General features: G+C 39.0%; 1 protein-coding gene across 6 annotated transcripts in view; it reads left to right on the top strand.

Moving 5' to 3' along the window:
• GRIK1 (glutamate ionotropic receptor kainate type subunit 1) overlaps positions 1–12,445 on the top strand; it is a 155,474-nt gene that overhangs the window by 91,279 nt on the left and 51,750 nt on the right. For all 6 annotated transcript variants that reach the window (XR_008204378.1, XM_052674065.1, XM_052674061.1 and 3 more), the window contains exons 4-5: positions 1,654–1,835; positions 10,868–10,921. Coding sequence is in view for 5 of the 6 variants with exons in the window: in XM_052674065.1 (XP_052530025.1) it covers positions 1,654–1,835; positions 10,868–10,921 (236 nt within the window). In the remaining variant the exon portion in view is untranslated. The remainder of the gene's footprint in view (positions 1–1,653; positions 1,836–10,867; positions 10,922–12,445) is intronic.

Below are 12,445 nucleotides of genomic sequence, written 5' to 3' on the forward strand. Positions count from 1 at the left end.
TGCAAAGATATATAACAACACTCAGTCTGAGGGTGCAGAGATTCCTTACATGCTGGATTCCCCTTATCCCGAAACTAATTCTATCCTGTTAGAGTCACTGTTCGATATAGTGGCTGAGTCAACAGTTGAATACTTGAATGTGTTATACAACCAAGTTATAGCTTTACAGACAGATTACATAAACTCCTACTTGTTAGTCAGTGTTGGAAGGATGCACTCCATCCCCATAATAATGAGTTCAAATTGTTTCATATTTACACAGGCTGGCTTCCAGCCAGGCTCTAATCTCACAATGTGCGCAGTAATTTACATTTGAATACTCATAATACTTAATATTCTGTATTGATTGTTGATACTCGAAGACCTGAAAGAACAAACCCAGCACTGCAGGCAGAAGGAAAGATTATTTTTTCAAAAAAACATTGCCAGAAAATTGAGTGAATGCCAATAGCGGAAGCCAACAGCCAACACAGCAATATGTAGCAACTTGCTAACATCAGAAGAAACAGAGATGTTTTGTTTTGCCTTCTATGTGCCATTGGATCAGTGAACCATGGATATTGATGTACAAGATAAACATATAACTCCCAGCAGGAGAGCAATGAGTTTTTTCATATCCATCATTAGATTGGTTTTTATTTAAGAAGAGCTCCTTGCTTGTTTCCCCCTCTCTACATATTGTTAAGACAGCCTTTTACTTTCACACAGCAGGAGATCACAAGTTTTTGGTTGGAAAATTAAGTTCATGGGTAATGAGAAGGAGACTGTAATCACACACCTCAAAGAACTCTTAACTATCTTACTTTGTTTTTGGAGGCAATACAAATTGCATAGGAGTGCTGAATTAGCTAGTAGAGTTGCACTGTGTTTAAATACTTGGGCAAATCTTCAACTGGTTAAGCTTCACTGACTTCAAATAAGCCCTGTAGATTTGTATCAGCTGAAGAACAGCACTAGGAATCATGTTCTTGTGTTTACAGACATAGAACTGGATCTCAAAATATTTCAATACTTTCTAAGATCTCAGAATTGCTGAGTGAACTTAAATAAGTCATTTAATTTTACTATGCCCTTGAGCTTTTTGTCTCTAAATTGATGATAAAAAAAATTAAAGTTCCCCTCTCTGGGGTATTGCAATACATGCTGAAATGAGGACAATGAAAGACATATGGGTGCCTATCAAGAACAATCATTTCTAAGTGCCACCCAAGCTAACCATTGCTTCTAAGTGAGCAACAGTGGAGATGCTGAACATTGAATGGTTTCGTTCCACCATTTCTCCTCATCTACGTATGCTTACTATTAGGTAGGAAAGTTAGTAAGGGGATTTTCTTAAATCTATGTTCTTATTCTTTAATACTGAGATACTAATTGCTGCTAGCTACTGCTTTTTTTGCAATATACAGTATCCGTATTGCATCAGTGCAAACATATACTATAGTCAACAAATTCAAAACATATTTCAGAGTATTCAGACGTGAAGCCAAGTATAATAGTGAAAAAGAAAAGCTGTATCAATCAAGAAATTGGCAAATATGAAGATAGCAGCTTAGAAATGTGAAATGTTAGGACTGATAAAAGACACTTTCCAAGTGACAATAAACACTCACTGCACTAAAAAGATTGTTTGAAGAACTGTGTATCATTTTTCAGGTCTAATTCGTCTGCAAGAGCTCATCAAAGCCCCTTCTAGATACAACATTAAAATCAAAATCCGCCAATTGCCGTCTGGGAATAAAGATGCCCGGCCTTTACTCAAGGAGATGAAGAAAGGCAAGGAGTTCTACGTAATATTTGATTGCTCACATGAAACTGCAGCAGAAATCCTTAAGCAGGTAAGCAGAATGGGGTGAAAATGCATGGGTTAAATTTGCATCCTGAAAGCTGTCAACCTTAATAATTAGTACAAGGGACAGAAGGCACTACAGAACTTGCAGCAATTTCAGCACTCAACAAGATTTCAGGACTTCACAGAGCCAGAAGAACGAGCAGCAATATTGATGTAGATGTCCTGTTCATTGAAGGGGAGTTGGACAGCATGACCTTTAAGGGTCCCTTCCAACTCATGATTTTATGATACTGTGATGTCTGAAAATAAGTTAATAAATATCCATCAGAAGGAAATATAAATTTCTCTTTAAGAATTCAGGTTCTGCTTAACTAGGAAGACTGCTGCATCTATTTTAGCTTGTTTTAATTTAATAGATACCCTTTATATGCCTTCTCTTGCAAAAAAAGAAGGAGTCCCATTTTGCAGCACTTAGAGAGTGGCTCTCATTGAGCTATTGCCTCCACAGAGGCTGCCCATCAAGTTCAGTTCTGAATGTAGTAACAATGGGACATTAATCTATTGCAGAAAATACCATATCTGTGCATTCATATCCTGTAACAAAGCAAAATGTGGTCTGCTGGCTTTATCTCATTGCATTTTAAACTCTGGGACAGCAAGAAGACGGAATGGAGACATTATCAGAGAAAGAAACTGTAATTTAAACAGGAAGAGAGGCTATTGTTCAAGGGTTGACATGGTCCTGACCTACATGTGAGAACTGGACAGTCACACAAGGCAAGGACAGATGCCACAAGGCCTGATGATAATGGGCTGGGACATTACCAGCAGCACACAAAGAGTGGTGCAAATTAGAATTTGCTGTTGTCACTTGCTATACATTTCTAGACAATCAAAGTCTAAAGCACTGGCTCCTACAAGTCAGTGACCTACATTCAATAATCTCAAGCAAGCAGCACATTGGGAACAATGTTTTCCTTGGATTTTTTGGTTAGTTTGTGTTGTTATTACTGCCAGTCAGTTTAGTGGGAAATGTTGATTCCAAGAGATCATCAAGAAAGCTTCCACTGGTCTAAAGACATAAAGATGGGCTGTCCTGTAAAGGTTAAATTCTAATGCTTCCAATCTGCTATGTTTTGCTGGAATATTTAATGTAGAGCAGCATTCTATATCAAAGTAGGTATCAATATACTGGATGTAATAGACAGTGGAGCCTGAAGCCATCTTGTCCACACAGGACAGCCCTGGTCCTGTTAATACCAACTTGCTGGATGGTGTCCTAAATGAGCTGGGGTACACAAGCTCCCATGAGCTGAGAGGGCTGGCTTTATTGCTATCAGAAAAGTGGACCTGTACTATATCTTAGGGTTTTCTTGGTGCAAGCTATATGTTTATTATAGCCTTAGATGCAGGTGTGGTGTTGGGAACATGGGGAAAGAACTGCTGTGCACCTGCAACAAGCAATATATGGGGAAGGGTGGGAAGGAGAGCTATTGTGCCCTCACCCTGCTTGGCAGAGGACTATCCAAAAAGCATTTCAACCTGACAGCAGGGACAAGGTGCTCCAAAATGTGATTCGTGTGAGAAGGGTTAAACTAACAGCATGAATTTTCAAAGCTCTGCAAGAATATAGTGCAGATGTTTGGCACACTGCAGGAGGCACAGAACTTCAAATGCGCCAGGCTGAGTGTAAAAAAATATAAAATAAAATAACCTTCATGTCAAAAGAAGAAGAAGAAGAGCTAAAAGATGCACTAAGACAGGGCAAAGTGGAAGAACGATTTTTGTGGGAAATGGATCAGGGAAGACAATAGATATGCTGCAGATACAGATAATGCTTTCCAGTGCCTATAGAGCTCAGAGAGGGATGGTGAATGGTGATGTGGAAGAAAACAAGAAAATTAAGAGAGATATACCTGGGAGTCAGAGCTGTGTGAACAGAGGCATCATAAATACAGGCTAGAAATAAAAGGAAAATAGCTTTTGTAGGAAACGCTTCTGTAGCTGTATTTAGCTGCTGGTAGCTGTAACTCAGATGCTGAAGTTTCTCACTGTCAAAAGCAGCTGTGAAATGTGGAGGTGTGCAGGGCTTTGAATGTGTGTGGCTCGTCTGATTGTAGGTGAGCCACCTGCATTACCATGATTTATGTTCTCATCACTGCACACGGAAAGCTGCATATAATTTTTCACTGAATGAGAACAAGATATTGAATAGTATTAAAATTATTTTGAGAAAATTATTTAATGTTAGTAACAAAAAAAAACAAACAAAAACAAACAAACAAAAAACATACCATCGTTAAATTCTGTAAGATTTCTGATAGGGTAGAAATCAGTGCCAAGGGTCACCTAAAGCAGGCCCCAAAAGAGAATCTCTTGTCTAACTACTGCATTTACAGCAACATAGTCAAAACTCAGTAGCCCACACATAAGAAGATAAATAAAGGAGATGGAAATGTGCAGTAGGTTGGAGTGGGAAAGGTATTTCACAGATTAAAATTGCAGCACAGTCTTACAAGCATGTGCCCCCTATTTCTTATGCTTGGTTCCTTGTATCCTGCTCGCTGACCAAGTCTGCCTGGGTTCCTCCCAGATCTTTGTAGAAAGGTCTTTATCTCCCTTCTTCAAGTACAGAGAATCTCTCCTCTGTATCAGCATCAACTCTACCTCTTTTGGACACCCTCTCTCCAGGCAGTCAGCATCCCTCACCGCCTCCAAGCCTTGCCTCAGCACCAAAGTCCCTCCGAGCAAGGGTTGGTTACAACAGCGCTGGGCACTGGCTGAGGCATGGCTTGTCTGCTGGGAAGGGGGGGCAAGGAAAATCCAGAAGCTCTTTCTGGGACTGAAGGATCAGTGCATTGGAAATGATGCCCTGAATGTGTCAAGTGTATGGAGCTGTGTTTGGGAGCATGGATATGGAGCATGGTAACACTTGATATGTTACCAGGTGTGGAACATGAGGAGGTGACCTCTTTGCTTGCCTCCTTAGAGCATTTGTTTAGAAACGAGCAAAAAAGACAGATTCCTTCTCTTAAATGGGACAATCTTTTGCTCATTTACAGCTTCAAATAAAATGCCATTGAACCACACTTCTTCGCTGTGCAAAATAATAGGAAAATCAATAACCTAATTTAAACAAAATACAAAGCCTACATGCCTCTGAATAATCTATTCCCTCAGCTCCTGCTTTTTCACTTCTCTCTGACGTGTTACAGAGAGCCCAGACTTTCACAATCCCCAGCCAGCTTAATGAGATCTGGTTCTTCCATCATTGGCATCTGGAAGGAGTAAGCAGAAATTGTGATTATTAATTGTTGCTTTTTCCAGTAGTTGCTGTGATTTTTCTCTCCATATTCCCTCATAAGCAATGGTAATCACGTGACTGGTGCATGATGCCTAAAGGAGTTTCATGGCTCTGTTTGCTGGTACCATGCAGTCAGATGACTATCCAAACCAGCTGACCAAAATGACCCACAGGCCACTATTTGAAATAGGGTATCTGAAATTACTTGAGCTCAGACGTTACACCTGCAATTTTCAAATGAGATGATGCAAGAAGTTGCAGCTGATCTGGACTCTCATGATTTACTTGAAAAGTTTTCTGATGGAGCTTTGAAATTCATGAAGACTAAACAAATTCTCTGACAAGCAGCAAAACCTAGTATGGAATCATAGGATGGCTTGGGTTTGAAGAAACCTTAAAGATCATCTAGTTCCAATCAGGTGCTGAAAACAAGAGCTAAGTGCAGTTGAGGTTTCTAAGGGCAAAACTGTGTTCTCCAAAGTCCCAGCATAGGATCTGTAGGAACCAACTTGGTAAACTTCAGCAGTGCCTGCCTTACCCTGACCCTGTTCCAGTGATGCCTAGCATGTCTTGCCTTTCCAAGACCCCAAAGCCCCTGAGAGAGAGTGAGGTAATAGGGCACCCTCCAAAAATGTCTGAAATCAACAGAATTGAGTTCTTTACAAGAGGAATTTAGAATCACTTTCTTAGGAAGAAACATGGTGTTTGCAACACTTAGCTGAAATATTTCATGGACAGAGATTTAGTTCCTGTCTAGACTAGGAAGTAACTGCACAAGTCAGTTAAATCAAGCTTTTACAAATAGTAATCTGCTTTATGTGCATATCTTCCAAAATGTTCTTACTACTTACTACTGCATTTACTATATTTTTTTTGATTTTGCCTTTTTATATGAGGAACTCAGTTCAAGAGGTTAAGTTGTTAGTGTTAAATTTCAATTTAGTCTTCTAATACATCAATGCTTGGCATAGATATTCCTGCTAGGCAAACTCGTCTCTCATAAATTACATTGCTACTAGCCTAAAATTATCTACTTCTTCCTCCACAGTTAGAAATAATTTCATGAAATGTAAAGCACATTTGATCAGGCTTAGGACGCTCATAAATAATTTTATAAAGACTTCCATGTATGTTTTCACCATGTGACAAAGAGCAAAATAACTAATTTGGTTCATACAGGAGTATAAAAAATGTCTCTGTAGAATGCATTCTAAGTATAGTGATAAATTTGATAATATAGAGAACATAAAACTCCAGTTCTTGAATGTGATCCTTCCAGTAGACAGGCAGGAAGGGTGAAAATGGCAATCTCCTGCAGAAAGGCAACATAAGCTGTGTTCTCACTGCTGCTAGAGGAACACCTGCAGCAAATCCTCCCAGATGCCCCTATGCCACAGGGTGAGAAGCAATCTCCTCTCACTGGTTCTCCTCTCTCTTGCACAACAGCTGTGCTTTCCTGAGAAATCCTGATGGGGCTCATGCTTATGTTTAAGAAACTTTATACCATTTTGAGCTGTACCACTGCTGTGACTGAGTGGGACACAGGTTGCACGGAAGGTTTCTAGTGAGTTGTCATGTCCAGTTTAAAGCTACCCACACTAAGTCCAGGGAAGCACTGCAAGGACAATATAAGCCTTTTATGCTGAGCAATTATGAAGCCATGAGGCACAGGCTCTTTTATTCATTATGGCATATATTACTGATCCTAGAAACAGTGGTGGTGCTAATTAATTGGATAATGAAACACATTCATTTCATATTCATGAAATTGAATAACAGCATGAGTGAGAAAAATGCAAAGTGAAAATGAGTAAAGTATTTGATGCAGTTCCTACTAATACACTTCACCATCAGTCTGATTCCAGCCTGCCTCCAAGACTAAGACCAGCTCTAAATGAGGAAATAATTATGCTGGCTTTTTTTTTTTAACAAGATGAATAATCAAGTTAGGGCTGAGATACAATGCAAGCCAAGAACAAGGAATCCAAATCGATTTACATACATAAGAGATCATGGAATCATAGAATTGTAGGAGTTGGAATGGGACTCTGTAGACTATCAAGTCTAACATCAATGCCCTGCTAAAGCAGTTTCCCTACAGAAGCTTATACAGGAAAGCATGCAGGTGGGTCTTGAATATCTCCAGAAGGAGATATCTACCACTCCTCTGGGCAGCCTGTTCCAGTGCTCTCTCACCCTCACAAAAATAATTTTTTCCCCACGTTCAAATGGAACTTTTTGTGTTCCACTTTGCACCCATTGCCCTTTGTTCTATCTTTGAGCAATGCTCAAAGATAGCCTGGTCTCATCCAAACTACAGACAATATTTTTGATCCAGTCTCTGTCCACTTATATACTTTGACCATTGATACTAGTTCAAATTCACATTACATTTCATAAACCACAGCTAAAAGTACAGGTTTACTAAACACAAGCGCAAAACTTTGATTTGAAATGGATAACTGGAGATGGGAGTTTATTATATTTCCTACCATAACCTATATCTGGTTATATATGGGGTTGGCTGAAGAACAGATTTTATATAGGGTTCTGTGGGAAGGAGACCTGCAAGAAGAATACAGAGCATTTTATCATGGTTTTGCTAGTTTACATTCATCTGAATTCCACAGTAAGTAATAGCTGCTATTATTTAAATAAGACTATTTAAATATATGCATAATTATTTATGTAATTGCATGCAAATTATTTAAATAGGAGAATGCAATCAAATCTCTTTCTAATTTCTTATGGGCAGCTATATATGTATAAACAAAACTTACTGATTTCCTGTCCCTCTTCTGGGCTGTTCTGCTCATTTTCTGTACTGGGGAGGCTCAGTGGGAAGAGCCTGTGCAGCTGCTTTGCCAGGTTCTTCGGAGATGTGTCATCCTGAAAGGGATCTTTGCTCCCATCATACTTTTCTTATTGTCTGCCTCAGGTAGTTCCTGGAAACTGCTGTCCCCATATCTGTTGCTGCTGTGTTGCAGCCAGACAGCAGAAAATGAGTCCTTGCTGCTGAGAGCACGCAAGTGCAACTCTTCTAATTACTCTAATAGGTGCTTTCAAATCATTAAGGTGATGCTTTGGGGTCCTCAGCATGGTACCTAACATCCCTCCTGCTGTTTCTTATACTTGCCTTCATTTCCTGTTTTCCTAATACCATCCATCAGAGTGAACTCTCAGTATGGTCATCAAATCTGTCCATTCACTGGGAATTATACTTAGCCATTATGTTACCCTAAAAGAGAAATACATAAGTTATTATTGCAAAGTCTCTCATAACCGTGAATAAAAAGCACCTTATTTAGGTCAATCTACAAATCTAATTCACAAATCACAACAAAGTCTAAGGGCTATGTACTTGTTAATTAATTATCATTGCTAATGAGTGTCGGGGGGTGGGGAGGGGCAATCAGTGCAGTTTGTTCTTACGATCAGTGCTAAGTAAGAGAGCTCAGCAACAGATCAGGGCCCAACCTGAGACAGATCAAGCATCAACAGTTATTCCTTAAAAAGAAAAAGTTATTACTGTGTGTGTGCCACACAATCTCTTCCAGCTATCTGTAGCTTCACATCTTAATTGAGTCATTGCTAATAGAGAAATTATAAAAGTGCCACATCAGTTGAGCTTTCCTTGGAAGAACTTCAGGAAGCCTCTCTCATGGCACCCTTGAAGCCAGGCCATTGCCAAATCCAGGGCAGTCTTCCACTGCTGGCCATTATAGAATCATTAAAGTTGGAAACGACTACTAAGATCACCTAGTCCAATTGTCACTCATCCCAACCACACTCACTAACCATGTCTCTCAGTGTCACATCCACATGGCTCTTGAACACATCCATTGTGAACCTGTGTGTCATGCACGACAGGTAACACTGTTGATCAAATCCCATTTTTTACTTGTAATTGTCCTTGTTTGTCAGGGGTTCTGCTTTGTTGTCAGATGTAGTTCTGTAGTATGACTTTTGAAATCATTATTATTCACAGCCATGTGCGTGCTCTGCCACCTCAGTTTATAGTGCTTTATTTGGGAATCAATATAAAAAAAAAAAAAAAGTTTTAATCTAAAATGTGTTGAGGAGGCAAACACACCTGTCTCTCGGGCCTTTGGATGTGTGAAGAAAATATAATAATTTGGCTACCCTGGATTAACAAACTGTATACCCAGGAGCTGTGTATCTGCAGCTGCACGAACTGAGTAATTCTTCCCAAACACCTGGCTATACACTTGGTAATCATTCAAGCTAATATATTTTTCTAGTGGAAGTTGTGTTTAAAGATGTGATAGCTTAGCGTTGTCCTGATCCTCTATCGTCTTACTTTTTCTATACGGGAAGATTTGAGTATATACCTTCTATTACAGAAATGCAATATCAGACTTTATATATCAAGCTAAGAATTAAAACTTTAATGAACAGACAATTTAAATCTGGGTATTTGTAAACGTCCTCTGCATTTGTTGGTATAATCTTACTGTCATAATTATGTAGCACCATAAACCAACTGTGAGTCAGGACCAAGTAAATCTAGACATCCAGAGTAATACCTGTGTTCAAGCCACATTAGAATCATTATTACCTAGAAGTTGCTCTATGTCTCATATAAAAACCTTGGATTATTTCAGTACACTTTCAACTAAAAAGAAACCCATATTACATGAGTCCTGCCTGGCACCTCCTTCAGTAGCAGAAACCACAGTTACAGAAGCAGAGCTGGTTCAGGGAGCAGAATTCAGTCCAGCCATGTCTCTGCCAACAGCAAGGGGCTGGAGCTCAGTATTCTTTGAGGACCCTTTCAACCTAAGCCATTCTCTGATTCTACAAATCAGCTGGGAAACACAGCATGCAAAGGTATTCAGTGATATCACCATATATAATTTTATGTACATAAAAAGGGAAGGAACATCTGTCTCCAGGGTTGCTAGTCTGCTGACTTTCCCAGGTAATAAAACAACTCTAAGAAAAGCCATACAAGAGGCTTAATAAAATAAGAAATAAAAAAGGCAATTTTGACATGTAAATTCAATGGAGTGTTTCAGTAAAATGCTTGCCTTCTGGCTTGATTTTTAGTGTCTGGAAATGGGTTGGTTGTTTGTGATTAACACTGAGCTGTTTTTATTATCTTCTGCAGCTTGGAAAGTTTAGGTTCTTCCCTTTCTTTATATGAGGTATTTCCACACACAATCAAACAGGCTTTTACTATGAAAAAATTTTGGCAAGTCAGATCAGATCATTTTCCCCTGTCTTTCAAGTAACTATCCAGACACTGCCAAAGCGTTCTAAAATACTATTAATAGCATACGCTTACTTTACTGTGATCCAGACTGAATAACATTCAACCTTTCCCTGTATTTCTGTTGCGATGATGAATTTTCCACTGGTTTTCTACCTCACAGCTTTTCCTCCACTTCACACAGTCTCAAAGAGGGCAATATGTTTGAATCACAGTAGCAGTGTGCATGGATGTGGCAATAAGCGTAGGTGATGCCAGACTGGAACTGCAGAGCATCCCATAACACACTGTGGGGGTGGCCTCATGTAAGCATTTTCAGCAGTTTTTGGACAGGGGCTGAAGGAAAACCACATCCCTCTAGAGGTTTGCATCTGGCCCCACTACTATAAACTGTCTGTAAATAAAATTCCTATTAGCATTTCTAAACTGCAAACTAAAGAATTTCACCTGGTATCATTCCAGGTGCATGGGTTACCATGCTTTTTAGTATACTGAAAGTGTCCAGTGTAAAATATACTCTACTTTTAATCTCTTTCCACAGATTCTCTCCATGGGAATGATGACTGAATACTATCACTACTTTTTTACAACACTGGTAAGAAACACTGAAGATCTGGGCGTGACTTTTTTTCCGTTGCAAAAAAAGTCAGCTAGAAAGTTTCCATTCCTCTCTGTGATTTGTGCTGCAGTTAACTCAAGGAATTTCCTGGAGAATGAGTACTAACAGTCTTTACTGTATCAAGAGTTACAAGTTTTGCAGGATCAGTCGGGCTAACCAACACCGTAATATAATGGAAATCAACTTCAATATGACATATAAGGCACAGTCATTGGTACAGAAGGAACAGAGTAGAAAATATTGAATGAATGGCTTTGAATAAAGTATGAAATAGACAATGGATGGCTTTGCAGCAAAGCTGAAACCAAGCATTCTGCAGGCAATGGGGTACAGCCCTCATCCAGCATACTGTGTGAGCTTATTCTTCAGCAGCACCTAATTTTTAGCTAGTTGAAGACCACCAAGCTCAACTGCACTGACCCTGTTGCTCCAAGCTGGTTTTTTTTGGGTACAGTGTTACAAAAAAAAGAATAATTCAGAGGTGAAGATGTGCGTTTTGTTTTAGCAAGTGTCAGACAAGGAGTTATTGTTTAATTCCTATTAATTATCTCATTATCACAAAAGTATCACAAAAAAGAAAGTCACATTTTTCTAAATTTCTCTTGGGTTGTTTGATAATAAAAGAAAAATGCTACATTTTCTTTTATAGTCCAAATGTTAATTACTTATTTCAAGATACATTCCTATATTTTAATATGCATACCACATACAACTGAGTCAATGCTGAAGATCTATTTGCATTGTAGACTTGCATTGTAGGAAGACAGACAAGTGCCTGTATTGCTAGAACAGTCATAGAAAGTTGGATCGTGTCAGTTCTGTGCATCAGCATATCTTTAATTTCCTTTCCATATAACATTTCACGTGGAAGTGAAAATTCATTCTGAATCCAAGAGTCAATTGATTAGTCAGAAAAGACTCTAGCTGTGTGGAATTGAAAATTCCAGTAGCCTGAAATAGTTCTCCTTGAGCCCATTTTAACACCTAGGAAAATATGAAAATTTAGAGTTTACCGTAGATCATATTGTTTTATACAGTAGCTGTGAATCTATCATAAAATAGTAACCAAGTACAACAGTATGCATGGGATAGTACAAAGCATTAAGTACATTAAAAACAAACAAACAGTAAACATTGTTGGTGTTATCTAGGTGTTGTGGTATAAATGTTGATATTTTCACAGCTACTGTTGTATTAAAATCCACATATTTGTCATTTTACCAGCTTTCCAAGATCAGCAAAAAGGACTTTTTGGGGGGAAAAATAAAAAAAACAAAACAAAAACAGCCCTTCAGGCTTTGAAAAGCAGTTATCGTCTTACCACTGCTTGATAAATCTGTGGTATTTGCCGCACAGTTACGCCATTTAGAATGTCTATTATTTCCCTGCCCTGTAAACAATGAGCACTGCAGTGCATGTAGTTACTGTGCATTGGCCCAGTGTGGCCATTAGGCACGCTGGCAGCAAGTCACTGAAGCAGGTAAGACAGAGGAAAAATGG

The sequence above is a fragment of the Tympanuchus pallidicinctus genome, unplaced genomic scaffold (genome assembly GCF_026119805.1).
Source record: "Tympanuchus pallidicinctus isolate F22 unplaced genomic scaffold, pur_lepc_1.0 scaffold14, whole genome shotgun sequence".
NCBI classification, from domain to species: domain Eukaryota; kingdom Metazoa; phylum Chordata; class Aves; order Galliformes; family Phasianidae; genus Tympanuchus; species Tympanuchus pallidicinctus.